This window comes from Carassius auratus, unplaced genomic scaffold, assembly GCF_003368295.1.
Source record: "Carassius auratus strain Wakin unplaced genomic scaffold, ASM336829v1 scaf_tig00215205, whole genome shotgun sequence".
NCBI classification, from domain to species: domain Eukaryota; kingdom Metazoa; phylum Chordata; class Actinopteri; order Cypriniformes; family Cyprinidae; genus Carassius; species Carassius auratus.
Genome location: NW_020527982.1, coordinates 475,920 through 493,995, shown reverse-complemented (window position 1 = coordinate 493,995; position 18,076 = coordinate 475,920). Strand labels below are relative to the sequence as shown.

Sequence of the window (18,076 nt, the reverse complement as noted above, 5' to 3'; positions counted from 1 at the left end):
CTTCTCTCATATCTTTGTGTGTGTATATGATAGGATTGTGAAGATCCCAGATGTTCACGGCACTCTTCCTTTTGTTCTCTGCGGTTCTTGTCCACCTTATGTTCATGCAGTGAAGAAAGGTCAGTTCTAATTGTTTGTGACAATCCAAACAAACATGCACATCATGTCACATTCATTTGCAAAGTTATTATGCCCTAAGATCCAAGAGCCATTCTGTTTTTGTTTTTGTTTTGTACATAAAAATTCACACGCTATTCTGAATCAAGGAATGCATTGCATTCCCTCTGTGTAAACTGCCAGGCAGATGTTAATGTACTATCAAAAAATATTCAAATAAAGCAATTTCATAATACCAGGCTGCTGTGGTCATGTGATCAACATCTGGAGCTCATCATTTGAACCCAAACTCAGGATCACTGCACATGTTTATGGATTTAAAAAGCGCACCCCACTGTAGGAGTTTTTTTAAAGTCAAAGCGATTAGCTCATCTTCAGAGAACTTAGACAAAAGTAAAGTAGAGATCACTTCATCATTTCAAGTGCACCTGAATGCAGGGAGTGTAAATTCCAGAATAAGTGGTTTATTCAAAGCAGAGGTAAGAATATGTGAAATAGTCCTGTTAATAAACAATAATTTCTCATAAATAATCGAAATTGAAAATCTCTAGATCAAACAGTTTTCTTTTTTTAGCATTCAAGATATTATTTTTTTTTTGTCTCATACGCTATCATTATGACCATAAACCTATGATCTATCTTGTTTCATTGTGCTGTTATATTTGGACAAGTATCTGGGAGTTAATGTAAAAAGATACGCTCTTAAAAATAAAGGTTTGTTTTTGGCAAGGTTGTTTTTAGCAATGCCACAGAACAACAATTTCCACCAAAGAACCTTTCAATAAACTGTTCTAGAAAAATAAAAAAAATTCTTAGTTTGAAGAACAGTTTTTAATAATCAGAAGAAGCTTTTTCCTCTATGAAGAACTTTTTGTGAAATGGAAATGTTCTTCATGGAACATACTGTAGATGACAAAATTATTTTTAACGTTTATAGATATCCAAAGGCCAGAAATAAACAACAAAATCATTCAGAAACCCCCCAAACATTTCACAAATATTGAAGTACAACATGCACATAGCTAGGTTGGTTAAAAGTAATGTATAGTCGATGCTTACATCACATCATACATATTTGAATTAGAAAGTGTCTAGATTGGTTTGGATTTGCCTACATGTAATATATACCACTTTCTGACACCAAAATCATCTATTTTTCTTCTTTAATATGTTTGGTTTAGTTCATTGTACATTAAAGGTATACTTTTTGTGTGTGTACAGGCTCCGAAGCAGCAGCAGCGGGTCTTCAGCCTGGTCAGTGTGTGCTTAAAGTCAATGGTAACAACATGAATCAGAGCAGCTACCAGGAAGTCCTGGAGCACTTTAGTGGCTATCAGCCTGTCCTGGATCAGCAAGACACTGTGAGAATCAACACTGTTCTTTTTTTAGGCTATGTGGCTCACATCTGGTGATCCCAGAAGTTATTTGCTTCTGACACATTATGTAGTACCTGTTTCCTCCCTTTGTGATATGTTTTTTTCTTCTTCTGCCGCAGAGCTGTGGCCAGTGGGCGTACCGTGTGTATGAGGATGTGGAAGAGCAGATGTCTTTCAGGGGGTGTGAGAATGGCTCAGATTCAGAGGATGGCTGCACGAATGGAACAGGTAGTGTGTACATCTGAATATTGGCAAATTACTTAAGTGTGACAGGTGTGCCCAAAAAAGATAATGTTGATCCAGTAAAATTGTCTGATGAAGTCTGCATGCTCGAAACATCACCAATGTGATAGTCTGTTATTACATTTTTGTATCTTTGGAGCCAAAGTGATATATTTTCATGATCAGTTTTTTGTCGAGCATTCTGTTGGAGAGTTTTCCAGGGATGTGCTGAACTGTAGATCCAGTGACATATGCATTTGTGAATTTTCTAGGCTCTGTAAGAAGGCTGGAACAGTTGTCCATCACTGAGGATGTTCCTTCAGTCAGTCTGAATGTGGATAATGTTCATGTGGAACATGGGGTTGTGTATGAGTACGTCAGCACCGCAGGAATCAAACACTGTGTGCTGGAGAAGATGGTGGAACCCAAGGGCTGCTTCATCCTTGCTGCAAAGGTTAGAGCATGGTTAAACAATAAATGCATGATTACTGAATTTTGTCTCTGGTGACCCATATTCATGCTTCTGCTTCTACTGTATTTATTAGATTTTAAACACTTGCTATGGTTAAGTCTGTCGGTTTCACTACTGTGGCATTTTCAACCTTCGAAAATGGAGAATTTTGAAAACGCTGCAGACCCCGTATTGAGCTTCAGTGTAAACGGACCAAAACTGCGACTTCTGAAAACGATGGGCATGACTGCCAACATTTGCTCTGTGTATCGTTTACGGCTGTGTAACATCATGCTCATTGTTGTACCTGCATGAATGTTCGGTCATGTGACTGCAACTTAGGTTGTGTAGTGTGAACAGAGATCATTTCTGAAATAGAGTGAAACCGCAAGTGTAGACAAGGATCGTTTTCATTTTAAACCGAAAAAGTTGTTGTTTTTCCAGCCAATCACATGTTCTTGTGTGTATTTTGAATGCCCTCAGATACTGCAGGCCTTTGTGAAGGACGACAGTCTGTTTGTAAAGAGCTGCCGGAATCTAATGGCTCAGAATGAGAAGGTGGTGACCATGCCACAGTTTGAGTTTCGAAACATCTGTGACACCAAGCTGGAGAGCATAGAAAAACGCATTTGCAGCTACAAACAGGTGTGATATCTGTCTTGCTGTTACTACTTTATAATTTTGTCATATTCCCCAGTGCGCCTCATATTGGGCAATATCACAATGATTTGAGACATGAATGTCCGTTTTTTTTATGTAATTGATATTTAAAAATGGAATAAAAGGCATTGAAAAAAACTATGCAAATGCTGTCTCATAGTGCTTGAAAATTCCTTTCCTATCAGTTTGTGGAGGAATTGCAGACAAAGGCCTGCCCCATGTTTAAGCAGTCGAACACTAAACCTCATGTTCTGGGCTGCATGGACTTCGTCCCCACCAACTGTCACCTGAACCTGATGCAGGTGTCCTGTCCAAAGAACACCTCCTCAGCAGGCCGAACTTTCAGCATCCGCTTCGGACGCAAGAGCTCCTTCTTTGGTCTTGATCCTGATCAAGGTACACACAGTCATGTTACCAGTTTTAACTGAAGGGATTTATAACGAACTATTATATTATATTTAAATATTAAATATTCTTCTATATTACATTTTTATGTTTCTGTTTCTCATAAAAGCTCAATAAAATACTTTAGAGAATATGTAATGTTTAAGTCCGAGAAATGACTTTTATTAAATACTACTATATTAAAATCACTTAATCAGTGTGGATTCAGCTAATTGGCTCAGTTAACAAAATCTCCATGTTACAATTACTGAAAGTTGTAAACTAGTAATTAAGCTTTATGGTAAAAACCTCCCAGGTCTTGTAAAAATCATGGCCTGCTATTCCCAAAGTGATCCAGAACCTTTTAAAGCGCCTCCATCAGACCTCCATTAAGACACCATTAGACCATAATAAGCTTTTAGTGATGTCATCCTCCACTGTCCCATAGGTCTATAGCAGACTAACGCCCGCACCTCTCTCTTATTATTACTGTTTGATTTTTGTTCATGAGGCCTGATGCTGTATTTAAGAACATAAACATTAATTTGCTTTTTCATCAAATAACACACCAAAGCTAAACAATAGAGATTTCGGTTTCTGCTGGCCTGGTTGGAGCAGTTTTTCTTGGAATAAAAATGATCAAATTTATTTATAGCAATTCTCGTATCATTTTATTATTAATTTTAGTTTTCTAAATAAACATTAGCAGCACTACCAGTTGGAGATACAATTTTAATGAAACTGGTTTACGTCTATAAATTAATAAACCTTTTTTGTCTGGATTTAGTTGATTTTCAAGTCATGATGACTTGTGCTTCCAAGACTTTCAAATTCAAGCCATCCTGCACTTGTCCAAAAATGTATATAATAATAATAATAATAATAATAATAATAATAATAATAATAATAAAATTTAGCAAAATTTTAAAATTCAACAGAGCATCACCTAGACCATAAAGAGGCAAAGCATCTGGCTTTCATTTTTGACTTCACCTGCCCGGATTGCTGCTGTCCCACTTTCTGTCTAGCCGCCACATGTAGCTGGGAAAAGAACCACAAAATGCTTTGTTTCTTCTGCTTTTCAGCATGAGAGCTTTTTGTTTTTCAGTCTCAGCTACACATCTGCTCTGCAGTTGTCTAACAGTCAGAGATGTTTAAAATTCCTCCGGTACACTTCTCTGCCACCTAAAGCCTCTTGGTCCATGACTTTACCACATACAAGAGTATGCCTCACTGCTTTTCAGCAATTCAGTTCTTCTGTTTTATTGAGTCTCACAAACTCCAAACGTAGAATGCTGCGTCCCTAGACAGCATTTTAAGGCATGCGCCCAGCATGAAGGATGTTGCAAAGTCTCAGTACCATAATTATGTCTTCTAAGATGCCTTCTTAAGGCCAAATTGTAAGGCGGCATCAGTTATATTTCCAAGATTGCAAACTATGTGACAAAAGAACAAATCCAGGATGCTGTTTGAATCAAGAAATGTGAAATTTTTTTAAACTTATTGATTAATGTCACTTTTTTTTCTTCCTGCAGCCAATTTGAATCCCATGTCCCACGCCGTGCATTGCGTAACTAGCATGGCGGCCCCCTCCTGGAGTTGCCTGAGTTTAGATGAAGAGACGGAGGAGGGTGAAGGGAGCACAGAGGATGGCAGGAAGCATGAAGAAGGAGGTCTCAGCTTCCTCCTCAAACAGGAAGACATGGAGAGCCAGGACAATTACATCTGCCTCTATAACCGCCTGGACATATCAGTGCGAGAGATGAAGCAATACGTGGCCCAGATAGATGTGTAAGTGGTGAAGTAGTTTAACAGTGTTCAAAATAACATTAAAATAGTGAGCTATTGAAAATCAACCAAAGAAAAAAAAAAGATACATTTCTATAGTGGATATAATTTTTAATCTAAAAGAAATTCTAAGATATTTAATAATCTACAACATTGTTCTTTTTAGATTGTGAAAAAAGTCATTGAAATGTAACTGCACATTTGGTAAAAAATAAATAAATAATAAATAAAACTTTCTCATTCTAATCTGAAAGCTCAGATTAGGTTTTAGAAGCCTCCTCTTTGAGTTATTCATGTTCAAAACTTAAGGATGTCCTTTTATGATAGTCTAAAATATTTATGGCTTGGACAGAAAAAAAAACGCAAGACTGAAGCCATAACAAACGACTGCAGTGGAGACATTTCAACAGCCTCTCAGGAGGAGTGAATGTTTGTTATTCAGTGGCTAGCATGTGCTGACGTAGAATTTTAATTGTCAGTGAAGTCCCATTCCCATGTCTCGTTCCCAGTGCCTTTCTGTGTCAGTCCACACTTCCCTGTCCCATAAAAAACAAAGCTCAGTAGTAAAATAAAAGGATGTTTTGTCCTTATTGTCTAAAAGTACCCTTAAAATAAGCTCTCTTAAAACACATTTCAAACTCTCGCTAGTTTTGTCTCACTAATTTGTACAATAACATCAGAAAATAGAGTAAAAACAAAGATATAGATAAATAAAATAATTTATTCCTGTGATGTTAAAGCTGAATTTTCAGGATTCTTTTATGAATAGAAAGTCTTTTTTAACAATGTAAAGGTCTTTACTCTTTCTTCAGATCAATTTAATCTGTACTTGCTGAAAAAAAGAAAAAAGAAATTTAGTGTATATAATATAAAATATAATTTAGACATTCCTCAAATTTATGAACATAATTTTAATTATGATGAAAATAAATCATCTGATAATGGTCCCTTATTTTCAAAAATATTTTGTATCTGTTGATCTGCTCCGGCTGCAGGTAACATTAATCATAAGTGGGCAGATCAACTCATAACTTGCACAGGTTCACTCTTATAATTCATTAGAACAGTTCATGTCGACCTGTTTTCAGACCTCTCTAAATATGTTTCGTCTTAGACTTCTGTCATCGATAACTGGACCGACCCAGCCGCAGGGCTCAGAGCCACCCTCGATTGAGAGCGCCCCCTCAAACGCCCCCACACAAGATGAGACGGACCAAGACAAGACAGAGCATGGTGGGAACAAGAGAGTGTGCTTCAAAGTCAACGAAGATGACCAGGAGGACTCTGGGCATGACACCGTGAGCTACAGAGACTCCTACAGGTGAGGAAGAGTTTGCCAGATAATATTTATGAAAAAAGTTGGAGCCTGGGTTCTTAAATGAGTAATACAGGCTCAAGTCATCTCTGTTTTTTATCTGTCGGATACGTTTATAACAATTTGATCTGTCTTGAGAGCTTCATAATGACTGATATTAACATTTTGTTTTCTTGGTTAAATTACATGTGTTAAAGATGATTTAAAATCCCAGCAGAGCGAGCGAGCGATCGAGCGAGATGTGGCTTCTGGGCTCTTGTCTGCTCCTCCTTTCAAACAGATGTTGCTAAAACAGACACGTAGGGAGACAATAAACATCCCTTACAAAGAACCTGTTGTGCCACAGCAACCCAGACGCCCTCTTTAACTGCTTAAGAATACATTCAGTCACTGTTGATGTTATGTCGTCATTATATGGAGCAAAGTTTGTTTGCTTGTGATCTAGACCTGACGGAGCAGAGCAAACCCCAGGCTGACCACAGCCGGGTGGATTTTATGCTTCTGTCGGGATAAACGGATGCCTGCTTTTGTACCCTCTATCATTATGTGGCGTTCCCATTTTGAAATCCTGCTACTCTGTGATAGGGTGAGCTCATGGACAGCTGCAGGCATCATCAGTTTTAGAGAGAAGGATTTTTTCTTCTTTTTAGGCTGTTTCAGTAAGTAACTGGATTTGTTTGCGGGGTGTAGGTTAGGCTGCCTGTTCTTGTTGTCGTGAGGAGGAGGAACATGAACTTTCAAGGGTTCAGGAGGTTGAATGGTTAAATACGAGGGAATGCTCCTTTTTTTCCCTCTCTATTTCTGGGAGTGTTGCAACCTGCTGGTCATAAGCTCGATCTGCTTCTATTCTTGCCACTAAATTTGGCCACCCCTCTCATTGCGGGGTGAAAAAGGGACTACTTCTGCTCTTTCTATTACTAGTGTGTAGTCTGGGCAGTCTGTTATCCCTCTCAAGCTTTTCTGGAAAGCAAAGACCTTTCAAAATTTTCATTCTGTCTCAGAATAAATATTTCAAGTGAATCTTATTAGATAGACGTTTTAATTGTTAATGAAATTTGTAGATGCTTAAATTGTCAGCTCTTTTAATCAGTGCAAAATTGTCTTAAAGGGATAGTTTAACAAAAATGTACATTTCTATTATTATTTACTCACTCTAATGTTGTTCCAAACCGTTTTGACTTCTTTTCTTCTGTAGAAAGCTGTTAGTTAACCTAATTTAACCTGAGTATCCTAAGCTAAGCATTATTAGCTAATCAAAATCTGTCATTCTGAGCCCAAATAAATTGATTAAAATGTGTTCAATCACTGCCCTGCCACTGTATTGCAGTAAATTTACACTTACATTAACTTCTTCAGAATAATTAGTGAACTTTGCATCTGTTTAAATTTTTTTTTTTTTTTTTTTTTAATGATTAATATTGGTAAAATTGGAATTGGCCTCTGCAAGCATCCTTTTCTTCACATGAAAACCTTTGTATTTGTGTGTTTTGACAGTGAATGTAACAGTAACCGGGACTCAGTGCTGTCATACACCAGCGTCCGGAGCAACAGTTCTTACCTGGGCAGTGATGAGATGGGCTCAGGTAACTGGCATCTGTCAGATGCGGTTACGATGTTGAAATTCAGGACAACTACTAATTGCTACTTTTATTTCGTCTTCCAGGGGATGAGTTGCCATGTGATATGCAGATCCCTTTAGACAAGCAGGATAAACTTCATGGATGTCTGGAACACCTTTTCAATCAGGTATATTGATTTCCCCTCTCATAAATCAAACTTTTGCCAATTTAAACTTGATATTCCCTTTGTTACTGTTGCCCTTTGTCTGACACCACTCACCTCCTCATTTTGCCTTCTATTTTTGTTCTTCATCAATACAACCCCTCTTAGTTTCCCTCTCTTCTTCCTTTCTAACTCCCACAGTATTGTTTATCACATTACCATCATGTCTAGTTGAGCACTCTTTGACCTCTGCACCTCTGCTCTTTGACCTCAAAATCTAAAATCTATCGTCTTCTGGAGGTCACCGGATTTTGACCCCTCTCAATTTCCCAGAAACCAATAAAGAGCTCTTTTATCCAGTGTAGACAGGTTACATGTGGACAGACTGAAAGCAGCAGGCCTGGTGTTGGCAAGGGCGTTCGCCAGGTCTTCAGTTAGCGCAGGATGTGTGTGGTGACAGGCTTAACTGTGTCTTTTTCATTCTCAGGTTGACTCTATCAACAGTCTCCTGAAGGGCCCTATCATGAGCAAAGCTTGCGAGGAAACCAAGCATTTCCACACTGACCACAGTCAGCCAGGTACCGCCCGGTCGGGTGTGTGTGAGTGCTATATTTACGTGCTATGTTTGGAAACTCATTTGAGGGATGTGTGTATTTGGGTTCTCGGTTTGTGTGTGGGGGACTTTTATAAGTGGGTAGGGGTGTGTGAATGTTTCTGTGTGCATCTGTACGTTATTACCTCTGCATACAAGTGTAGCACAGTAGTTTCTCCTATGTGTTTTAGATGACTGGACAGCACGTTGGCGGCATGTCTTGCTCAAGAACATCCAGGAGGACCCTTGGAACCTGCCCATTTCAATCAAATCTTTAATTAACAGCCTTCATCGCTTTGTAGAGGGTAGGTTCAAGCCTAAACAATACTTAATCAAGATCACTATTGCTCTGATTATTTTTTTTGCACTTTTTTGTTTTGTGTTATTGTGCACCAATCATCACTATACACTATTTTAATGCCAATTCATGTAATTCAATTTGCAGTAATAATGGCAAATGACATTTGAAAAATGCTACCATTGGAGTTTGTCAAGATACAATTGGTGTTTTAGGAGTCCTTCAAAATTAACTTAAAACTTGTAATTAAGTCAAACTTTAACTTGAGAGGCACTCTTTTAGAAAACCATCTAGCATGTTAACATAGAAACGCTATGGAAGAGCAGTTGCCCTATTATTATTTGTAAAAACCCAATACAAGCTAATCCAAATCCTTAAACTATTTTGTGAATGATTAAAAGTTAAAATTTTAAATTTGTTTAAATTGAGATTAGCTGTCTTTTTTGAAACCATCATAGAAAACATTTCATGTTCATGTTCATGTACAAAGTTTCCCAAGACTTGTAATACAGCTATATTGTCCTGTATTGTTGTGCATTTGTTGTATTCATGTCTGTTTGTAACTGTGTTGCAGATGGAAGGAGTCAGCTCTTGTTGGCATTGCTTAAATGCACTGGTAAGATACTCCCTAGATATTAACCTTTCCATTGTTGAACCTGACCATTGTAGATCATTTCAAATAGATATTGAATGTCAACCCAGAATGTTTACATGGTCATGCACTTGCGTCATAATCTGTGTGAGACTTCAGAAACGCAACTGCAGTGTGTGTGATTTATCATCTACTACTACTACTGTTCTGGATTGTGCTGTATTTACAGACACCTCTATTTGTTGTGATAAGGGTGTGTTTTATTGGAATTCTGTAGCAGGGAGTGTGTACAGTTTGTGTGCGTGCAGTCAAGCTGCAGTGGGGTGTGTTTTATTGTGAACTTCTGAGCAAGCAGTAGACACAGATAAAGCGAGAGAACAGAGAGAGAGAGAGAGAGAGTTTGTCCCGTGGGGTCTGTGGTAGGAGACATATGGAAGCTGTTGAGCGTTTGCTTTGGAACCTGATCTAGAGCCCTTATCCCTCCTGCTGCACACAGACAGCAGCTCCAATCCCTGTTCCCACCCAGTGCTGCTGTGAAACCCACCATCTGCTGTTGGGAACGGTTTTAGGATATTCAGGATTCCCATCAGACCGCTCTTTGGGATATATATGCTGATCTGTGAACTGTAAATTAATCATTTTTAGTGACGTCTGCCAGTTAAACATTAAATTAGAGCAATTAAAATCTATAAAATGGCAGTCATAATTATTTGTAATGATTTCTCAACAAATATTGATATACGGAGTCAATAATAACTATTAATTTTATGTATTCAGTTTGATAAATAAAATATATAGAGAGAGAACCCAGGGTGTTCTAAACCTGTACAATACTACTGTTTCAAAGCAATTAAAGTGTTAGTTCACCCAAAAATGAAAATTATGTCATTAATGACTCATCGACATCATGTCGTTCCAAACCCGTAAGACCTCCGTTCATCTTGGGAACACAGTTTAAGATATTTTAGATTTAGTCCGAGAGCTCTCAGTCCCTCCATCGAAGCTGTGTGTACGGTATACTGTCCATGTCCAGAAAGGGAAGTCAATAGCAAAAACTATGACTTTATGAATTTTTTGCGTATTGGAGACGCAAACCGTTTAAAATGATTCAGTTCGATTTGGTGAACTGGTTTAAGAAGAACCGCTTAAATCCAATGATTCGTTTTCGAACCGGACATCACTACACTGCAGTGAACACTCTCACAACAGATCCGAAAGAGAAGACAAAGCTGAAAAAGTTGTAGTTTTTGTTATTTTTGGACCAAAATGTATTTTCGATGCTTCAAAAAATTCTAACTGACCCTCTGATGTCACATGGACTACTTTGATGATGAGAGAGCTCATTAGATTAAGAGCTCTCGGACAGTAGTGTATCTCTTCACCAGATGAACTGAATATGATACTATTTCTAAATATTATATTATAAATGTGAAACACAAAACAAGTGAAAATTGACCAAATGGTTTCCATGCTTAATGAATAAATAGGAGTGTACTACACGCATGTATATACATGTATTTATACAAATATCATGAATTATGTTCTACTCTTCTGTCACAGACACAGAACTCCAGTTGCGGCGGGATGTTATATTCTGCCAGTCTTTGGTGGGGGCGCTGTGTGCACTGGCGGAGCAACTTGTGAACGCGCTGAACCTGCGTTTCAACAATAACGGAGAGTATGAGGAGGACAGTAAAGAGGTCAGCCGTAAATGGCTGGAGCAGATCGCCACCATCGGAGTGCTCTTTAACTTTCAGTCAGCACTTTCTCCACATGTGGTAAGACATTACCAGAAGTTACATCTTCTCATAGCTGATTCAGTGACCGTCATCCAACAGTGTCTCACTGCTTTCTACTAATATACAAAAGCATGATAGAACTGAATGTAGAGACTAAATACTGAACCAAGGCCATTATATCCATGGATTTTCCTGATACTGTTCATTATTGTTTTAGTCATATACTACTCTGATGATTTTGGCCTTTCCTTTAACAGAGAGAAGAGCGAATAATGCTTGAAGATACAAAAGTAGCACTGCAGGATCTGGAGAAAGTCACTGTGCTGTTCCGCCCCATGGAGAACGAGTGCATCGTCCCAAGTATGACTCCACAACACATATTTAAACATTGAGTGATACATTTTCATTCACAGTACCAACAGAAAAATACATCTACACACACACAAACAAACATATAACCAGTGTTATTTTAGTTATGAGTATTTTAGTTTATCAGTATTTTTTTTAATTATCTTTTTTTATTTTCAGTTTAAGTTTTAGTCATTTTGTAAGTTGTTTTTGTCATTTTTATTCATTTATTGTTTATGTTTAATTTAGTTTTATTTCGGTTTTAACTTTTAGTTCAGTTTTGTTTTTATTTCAGGGGTTGCCATTTCGATAATCATTTTCAACATTTTGGTTCAGTACGTTTTCATCTAATATTTGTATTGTAATTCAGCTTTATTTCAATTCACAAAAATATTATAACAGGTTTATTTTTAGTTAATAACCCTGGGACCAGGAATGTAACTGATTACTGTAAATAAAGTAAAAAGCCAGCTTTGTTATTTGGCATTCAAGATTATTAACAAGTTCAAAATGCCAAATATTTATGACACGTATGCTGAGTAAATTAATGGTTTAAAATACGTTCTGTAAACCACTGAAACACCAGCAACAATGACCACAGATTCCTCCCCTTTATAAATAGTTACTCCCTTTCTCTGATAAAGCTGTGAGATTCCACTAAAAAGTGAAAGCCAAAGCCCTCAATCCTAATTTAGCAGCACCCCCTCCCTCTCTTGACAAACATACACAGTCCCGCCAGATGTCCTCCTCAGGAATGTCAGCACAGTTACTCGTGATAGGAGACCAGCTTTATCTGACGTCTTCTGTTTTGGTTTGACTAAATCTGAGGCAGGAAGTTCTGCTCTGTGGTTTGTTCCTGCCGCAAAGGTGTTTTCTCTGTGTTGTACAAATGTGAACATCTTGGCTTTTTTCCCTGTTTCACACATCTGTGAGGTTTCTGTCTTTACTCGTCTCATCAGGTCAATTACAACCTAATTAACCTGACATGGTTCCCAGTGTGACCACAAACATTAAAGATACTGTAAACAGTATGTACGGGTGCAGAATTTTCTTAAATTAACTTGTGTGAAGGAAAAATTGCATAGAATTTTAAATACTCTCTCAAATCCTTTAATGCACTTTTTTTTCAGACACACCTGTGCATTACCAGGTGGAAGGCAGTCGGCAGACCATCAGGGTGACAATGTTCTTGGACAGCTGTCATTTCAGTGAGCTGCCAACAAGACTGCAGAACGGAGGCTCTTTGAAGCTTCAATCAGTCCTCTTCACTAGAGGTGCGAGCATACAAAAGGAACATTCTGTTTCCATTCTAAAAGCGTTTCATTTTTTACGGTTCTAAACCTTTGTGAGCTGTATACACAGGTTATATTTTAAGGTACTATATGTTGTTCAGAATGCTTGCCTTCTTTATTATGCTGACTCTTAAGATGCCAGGCATGTTTCTTTTCAGAATAAATCATTCAAGAGAAGTGTCCTTTATTTATGTGGCCATAAATTATTTATTGTGTTTTGTTATTGTTCATAGATAGATAGATTGATAGATGGATAGATGTTGGATGTGCATCTTCACATAATTAGTCGCTCATAATGTGCTCATTTAGAGCTAACTAAAGCCACTCTGTTTCATTGATGAGTTTTGGTCTCCATCTAGTGGTATGTTGAGATCAGTACAGCTTTGGGCAAAGCATGGCATTCATCTGCATTTTCTTAATCTTTATCAGGACTGGAGAAGCCAGAGGATGTGTTGTCTCAGGATTTTGTTGCCATGGAAGAGTTTCAGCAGCGTATAAATGCTCTTTCACTGGAGAAGGTCAAAAGTTATTACCGCAAACTCAGGTACAGATATTATTTGTGGATGTGGATATCATACACCGTGACCTTTGTTTAGTTTTTACTGCTTTTGATTTTGCTGCAAAGCTAATTTCAATTAAACAGTTTTAAAAGATAACTTTAAAAATGTAAGTTAGATTATATCATCATGTAAATAATTTGTTATAAAGGTTTGAATGGCAAAAAATAGTGCACATTTTTTATATAACATCTTTCATTTTTCAGGGCTTTTTTTCTGGAGAAATCAAATTCAGATTCAAATTCCACTGCAGTGAAAATAGACCAGGTAATATCTCTATGTACCACCGTTCAATCTATTCATTAGAGAATCATAATATAATAGTTCCCACAAAAAATGTCAACATTTATAAAAATAAATATAGCATATTTGAATGATTTCCAAAGGATCTTAAGCCTGGAGTAATAGCTGTTGAATATACAGCTTTGCCATCACAGAAATAAATGTCATTCTTTAAATATATTAAAATAGAAAAACATTTTTAAATATATTAAAATAGAAATTTTAACAATATTTCACAATGTTTTGGTTTTAAATGTTTTTGAACAAATAAGTGCATCATTTGTGATCATAAGAGACTAATTTTGAATACAAAAGTAATAAACGTTACTGGGATTCCTGTATGGGCCATGCAAAGAAATCAATACATAGAAATGATTTTATTAAGGTTTAAAACCAAATCGTTTCGTTGAATCATTTTAATCTCCAGCTTCTTCGGCCGCTGAACACCTTGGATGACCTCTGTCGGCTCATGCAGACGTATATGAATGTAAAACCCAGCTCTGCGGGTCAGTCCTCAGTCAGTGTTCTTGTGGTGTCCTCCGAACTCTGCAGCCGGCTGGGAGCCTGTCACATCACCATGTGTGCCACTGGGATGCAGAGGTATCTGCAGTGAAATGTTGTTTTCATGTTGCTGACAGCTCAAAACACACGCTTCTTATCTTTAAGCCTCTTACTGCTGAAGTGGAGCCACATTCAAGTTTCTACTGTAAACTATATTTTATTATGACTTTCATTTATTTCTCGCTCAAATGTCTAATCTAGGTGATTTGTATCCTTGGTTACTGCTACACTGAGGTACATCTTTAAGAGATTGTCTAAACGTCCTCTTGATGAAGGTTTTTGTTCTGTGTAGGTGTACTCTGACTGTGTCATTGGAGCAGGCCATTACTCTAGCCAGAAACCACAGCCTCATGCCCCGTTACCTAATGCAGACCATGGACATCATGCGTAAGCAGGTACAGCATATAACACGCATCTCTCTGCTCTCCGTTAGTAAACTTACAAAATCAGTCATATGGTTGGTAGTAAATACCTGCTGCCAAATTGAACACTTGAAGCATATGGTTCTATACGTAGGTCACTGTATTATGTGAAAAGTCAAATAATAATAAGAACCTTAACAGATACAATTTGTGCCTACACAACTTTGTTGCTTTACATATGCTTGAATAGATCAATAAATATGTGTGGGCATGTAGGCTAAATGATAAAAGAGTCACTGGTTATTTGAGCAACAAACTAGTATCTTTCGGACTATAAGTCACACCTGAGTATAAGTCGCATCAGTCCAAAAATACGTCATGATGAGGAAAAAAACATATATAAGTCGCACTGGACTATAAGAACCAAGAACCAAGAGAAAACATTACCGTCTACAGCCACGAGAGGGCGCTGTATGTCTTCGGTGTACAGTTCACTGTAGTCTACACTGAAGACATAGCGCGCTCTCTCGTGGCTGTAGACGGTAATGTTTTCTATTGGTTCATTTCTCTTGGTTCATTTCTCTCAGTTCATGTCCAATTAATTTTGATAAGTCGCACCTGACTATAAGTCGCAGGACCAGCCAAACTATGAAAAAAAGTGCGACTTATAGTCCGGAAAATACTGTATTATATCCTCAGGAACAGACAAAGTCGAATCTAAACTCTTTAAGAATACTGACGTTTGAGCTATTCTGACAGTATTCCAACAGGCAATAATAACGGTCTATATTCGTAGGGCACAAGAGTGGAGATTTCAGCCAAAAATCTCAGAGTGATGGACCAGATGCCACCTTGTGCTCCCAGGTATCACTGACACTTGCTATTTAAAGACCTCACTGACATTAAAAATGTCAAGTTATTATTCCAGGTGGTTTGGCTTCAGAGTCGAATGAAGCTTTTACAGTAACCAAGTCCCTTTTTAATCCCCATCACAGGCTCTTCAGGTTGTGTTTACCCCCCTCTGATGGAGATCTTTGAATGAAGTGACATACTTCTCTCAGACCTTCTAGATGCTGGGAGATATCAAGACTGGCGTATCATTTTGAGACCATGCCTCAGCACATCTTAAATCCCAGCCACCCTCATCCAGAGAGGTCAGGCTGAGGTCAACACGACAAGGAATGAGAACCGCCCGGCAACCTTTATCTCCTGCTCTGGCAGCTGAGAAAATTGCTAATGCTAACGATGCTAATCTTGCCTAGCAGCGTCTGCCCACATTGCTACATTGTTTGGTCTCCTAATGGATCTGGACTGGCATGTGAACGGCTAAATCTAGCTGTATTATCTCTTCCTTTCGCCTCTGACTGCAAACTTGCATCAGCAAGAAGGGTGGTGATTATGTGCAATTACTGTAGCTTTGCATGAGTGTGTCTGCACTGTGTCTTGGGAGGTGTTGCGATTCTCTAACTCGTATCAGGTATTATGAAAGTACTGAAATCATTCCAGCCTACATGGACCAGTTTCAAAATCTTAATTCTTCTCTGCTATTGTTTAAAATAAGCTTGATTCTGTTTAACACAATTTTCTTGTGAAGTTCCATCCACGGCGCATTTTAAGGATAATGGGGAAACAAGTGGAGGCTATTGGCTTCTCAAACAATACAAAAACGTAGGCCTGCATACAAAATACAAGATTTCACTGCAGTCAAAATGTTGAGATTGAAGATTAAAACCATTATTGATCAACTGGGAGGAAAAAATAAATAAGTATAGCACTTTTTAAACATGAATCAATGCTGTGTTACAGTGCGTGACCTCTTGGGAGCTGCTTTGTGTGGCTGTTTGGAAAAGCGCAATGAAAAATGCTTGTGTTCTTCAGTGTTTATTAAACGCACTGTACATTAGAAGACAGAGAAACGCAAAGGGATCATGTGAAGAATTAATAGATATAGTAGGATTTTATTGAAATTTTGTATTTAGGTAAATATATGTATGTGTCAGAGGGATAAGCGTTTACTATTTGGGAACAGCAGTGCTATAATTTAAAGAGTATTAATAATGTTAAAACATCTAATATTGTACATCTTTCATTTTGTAAACTTATTGTATATTTGGATAGGAAACTTTATTCTGCTTTTACAAAATGTGTTCGATATTTAAATGTTTAACATCAGCTGTGTGGTCAGTAACCGAGAAGGCGTGGAAATTTAAGTATTCCTGGATTAGTTTGGACTAGTTAAGCTAGCATGTACAGTATGTGACAGCATTTGTGACATGCAAAGTCTGCATTTCATACATATATATATATGTATGTTACCTTCAGTAGTTCTGACAGTTAAAATGTAATTTTAGTAAAGCAAAGTTTGAGTTAATAAGTTCACTTTAGTGACAATAATGCAAAAGAGCATCATGTCTTAATTAAATCTTTAAATCTTAATTAGATGTTCATTATGTTTGTATTGTAGGTCATAACTCGTCACTGTCTATTACATATCAGCATGGAAGTTAGACTCTGCAACTTAAGAGCATGTCGTAATGATGATAAAATATTTTAAATAATACTTTAATTTATACTAATAAACAGTGTTTTTTTTTTATCCTCATATCTATCCAAACTGAAGCTTAGTGCCGGTAAAATGCTGATTTATCATTAATTGGATTTTAACATTTTATTTTTAATCCACAGAATCTGTGCAATCGGACTATTGTATGTTTTGAAGGTCCTTGTTGTTGCATTTTATTTTGCTTAATGTCCACATGAAACCTATCATTTCTGTATGATAGACCTAAATATAGTAAAACCCAAAGACTTAGAAAGCATTAGCATGTTCCTGTCACTGTATATTAAAATCTCAGGTTTCTCCACCATCTCAGTCTATTATTGTGCAATTAGCTTTCCCATTCAAAAGTTATGACGACATAATTTAACATCACTAATCAGTCAGCTAAAACATGAAAAGAATGTTTTTTTTTTCCTTCTTTCTTTTATAACTGCTGTCCTGTTTTCAGTTCTATTTTCAAGTTTATATTTCAAGTTTATATTTGTCACAAGTGTAATTTTTAGCTCAAAGAGTGAAAAATCTTCAGTGGTGCTATTTATGTTTTCTTTCATGTCAAAATGATTTGCATAATTTGACAGATTCTGTTTGTTTAATAAGAACAGCTTAATCAAAACCTTATAGTTTATATTAATGTTTGACTGAAGTATCTGTCTTCATGCTGTCCTGAACTGTTAATTATAAAAACATTAAATGGCTCTTAAACTGTTCCAGCTGGTAATGTAAGCATACATCCAGTTGTTTTTAACTCAGTGTTAAATTAAAAGCATTGTATAAAGCTCTCCTTTCTGAGGTAATGTAATATTACATGTTATAATATATATATTTAGATACTCCAAGAGTGCACCTTTAGGTAAATCT

The 18,076-nt window shown here is 37.2% G+C and overlaps 1 protein-coding gene across 2 annotated transcripts in view; it reads left to right on the top strand.

The window, feature by feature from the left end:
• Positions 1–17,997, top strand: part of LOC113093914 (phosphatidylinositol 3,4,5-trisphosphate-dependent Rac exchanger 1 protein-like) — a 68,399-nt gene extending 50,402 nt beyond the window's left edge. The window contains exons 19-40 of one of the 2 annotated variants that reach the window (XM_026259497.1): positions 34–119; positions 1,339–1,478; positions 1,613–1,721; positions 1,988–2,169; positions 2,650–2,811; positions 3,012–3,222; positions 4,746–5,001; positions 6,113–6,319; positions 7,808–7,896; positions 7,977–8,059; positions 8,523–8,628; positions 8,819–8,932; positions 9,500–9,541; positions 11,078–11,295; positions 11,514–11,616; positions 12,735–12,878; positions 13,326–13,440; positions 13,660–13,720; positions 14,163–14,335; positions 14,589–14,691; positions 15,455–15,522; positions 15,654–17,997. In XM_026259497.1, the coding sequence (XP_026115282.1) occupies positions 34–119; positions 1,339–1,478; positions 1,613–1,721; positions 1,988–2,169; positions 2,650–2,811; positions 3,012–3,222; positions 4,746–5,001; positions 6,113–6,319; positions 7,808–7,896; positions 7,977–8,059; positions 8,523–8,628; positions 8,819–8,932; positions 9,500–9,541; positions 11,078–11,295; positions 11,514–11,616; positions 12,735–12,878; positions 13,326–13,440; positions 13,660–13,720; positions 14,163–14,335; positions 14,589–14,691; positions 15,455–15,522; positions 15,654–15,696 (2,815 nt within the window). In that variant the 3' untranslated portion in view covers positions 15,697–17,997. The remainder of the gene's footprint in view (positions 1–33; positions 120–1,338; positions 1,479–1,612; positions 1,722–1,987; positions 2,170–2,649; positions 2,812–3,011; positions 3,223–4,745; positions 5,002–6,112; positions 6,320–7,807; positions 7,897–7,976; positions 8,060–8,522; positions 8,629–8,818; positions 8,933–9,499; positions 9,542–11,077; positions 11,296–11,513; positions 11,617–12,734; positions 12,879–13,325; positions 13,441–13,659; positions 13,721–14,162; positions 14,336–14,588; positions 14,692–15,454; positions 15,523–15,653) is intronic. The other variant, XM_026259498.1, reaches the window with a different exon arrangement.
• The last annotated feature ends 79 nt before the right edge of the window (positions 17,998–18,076 follow it).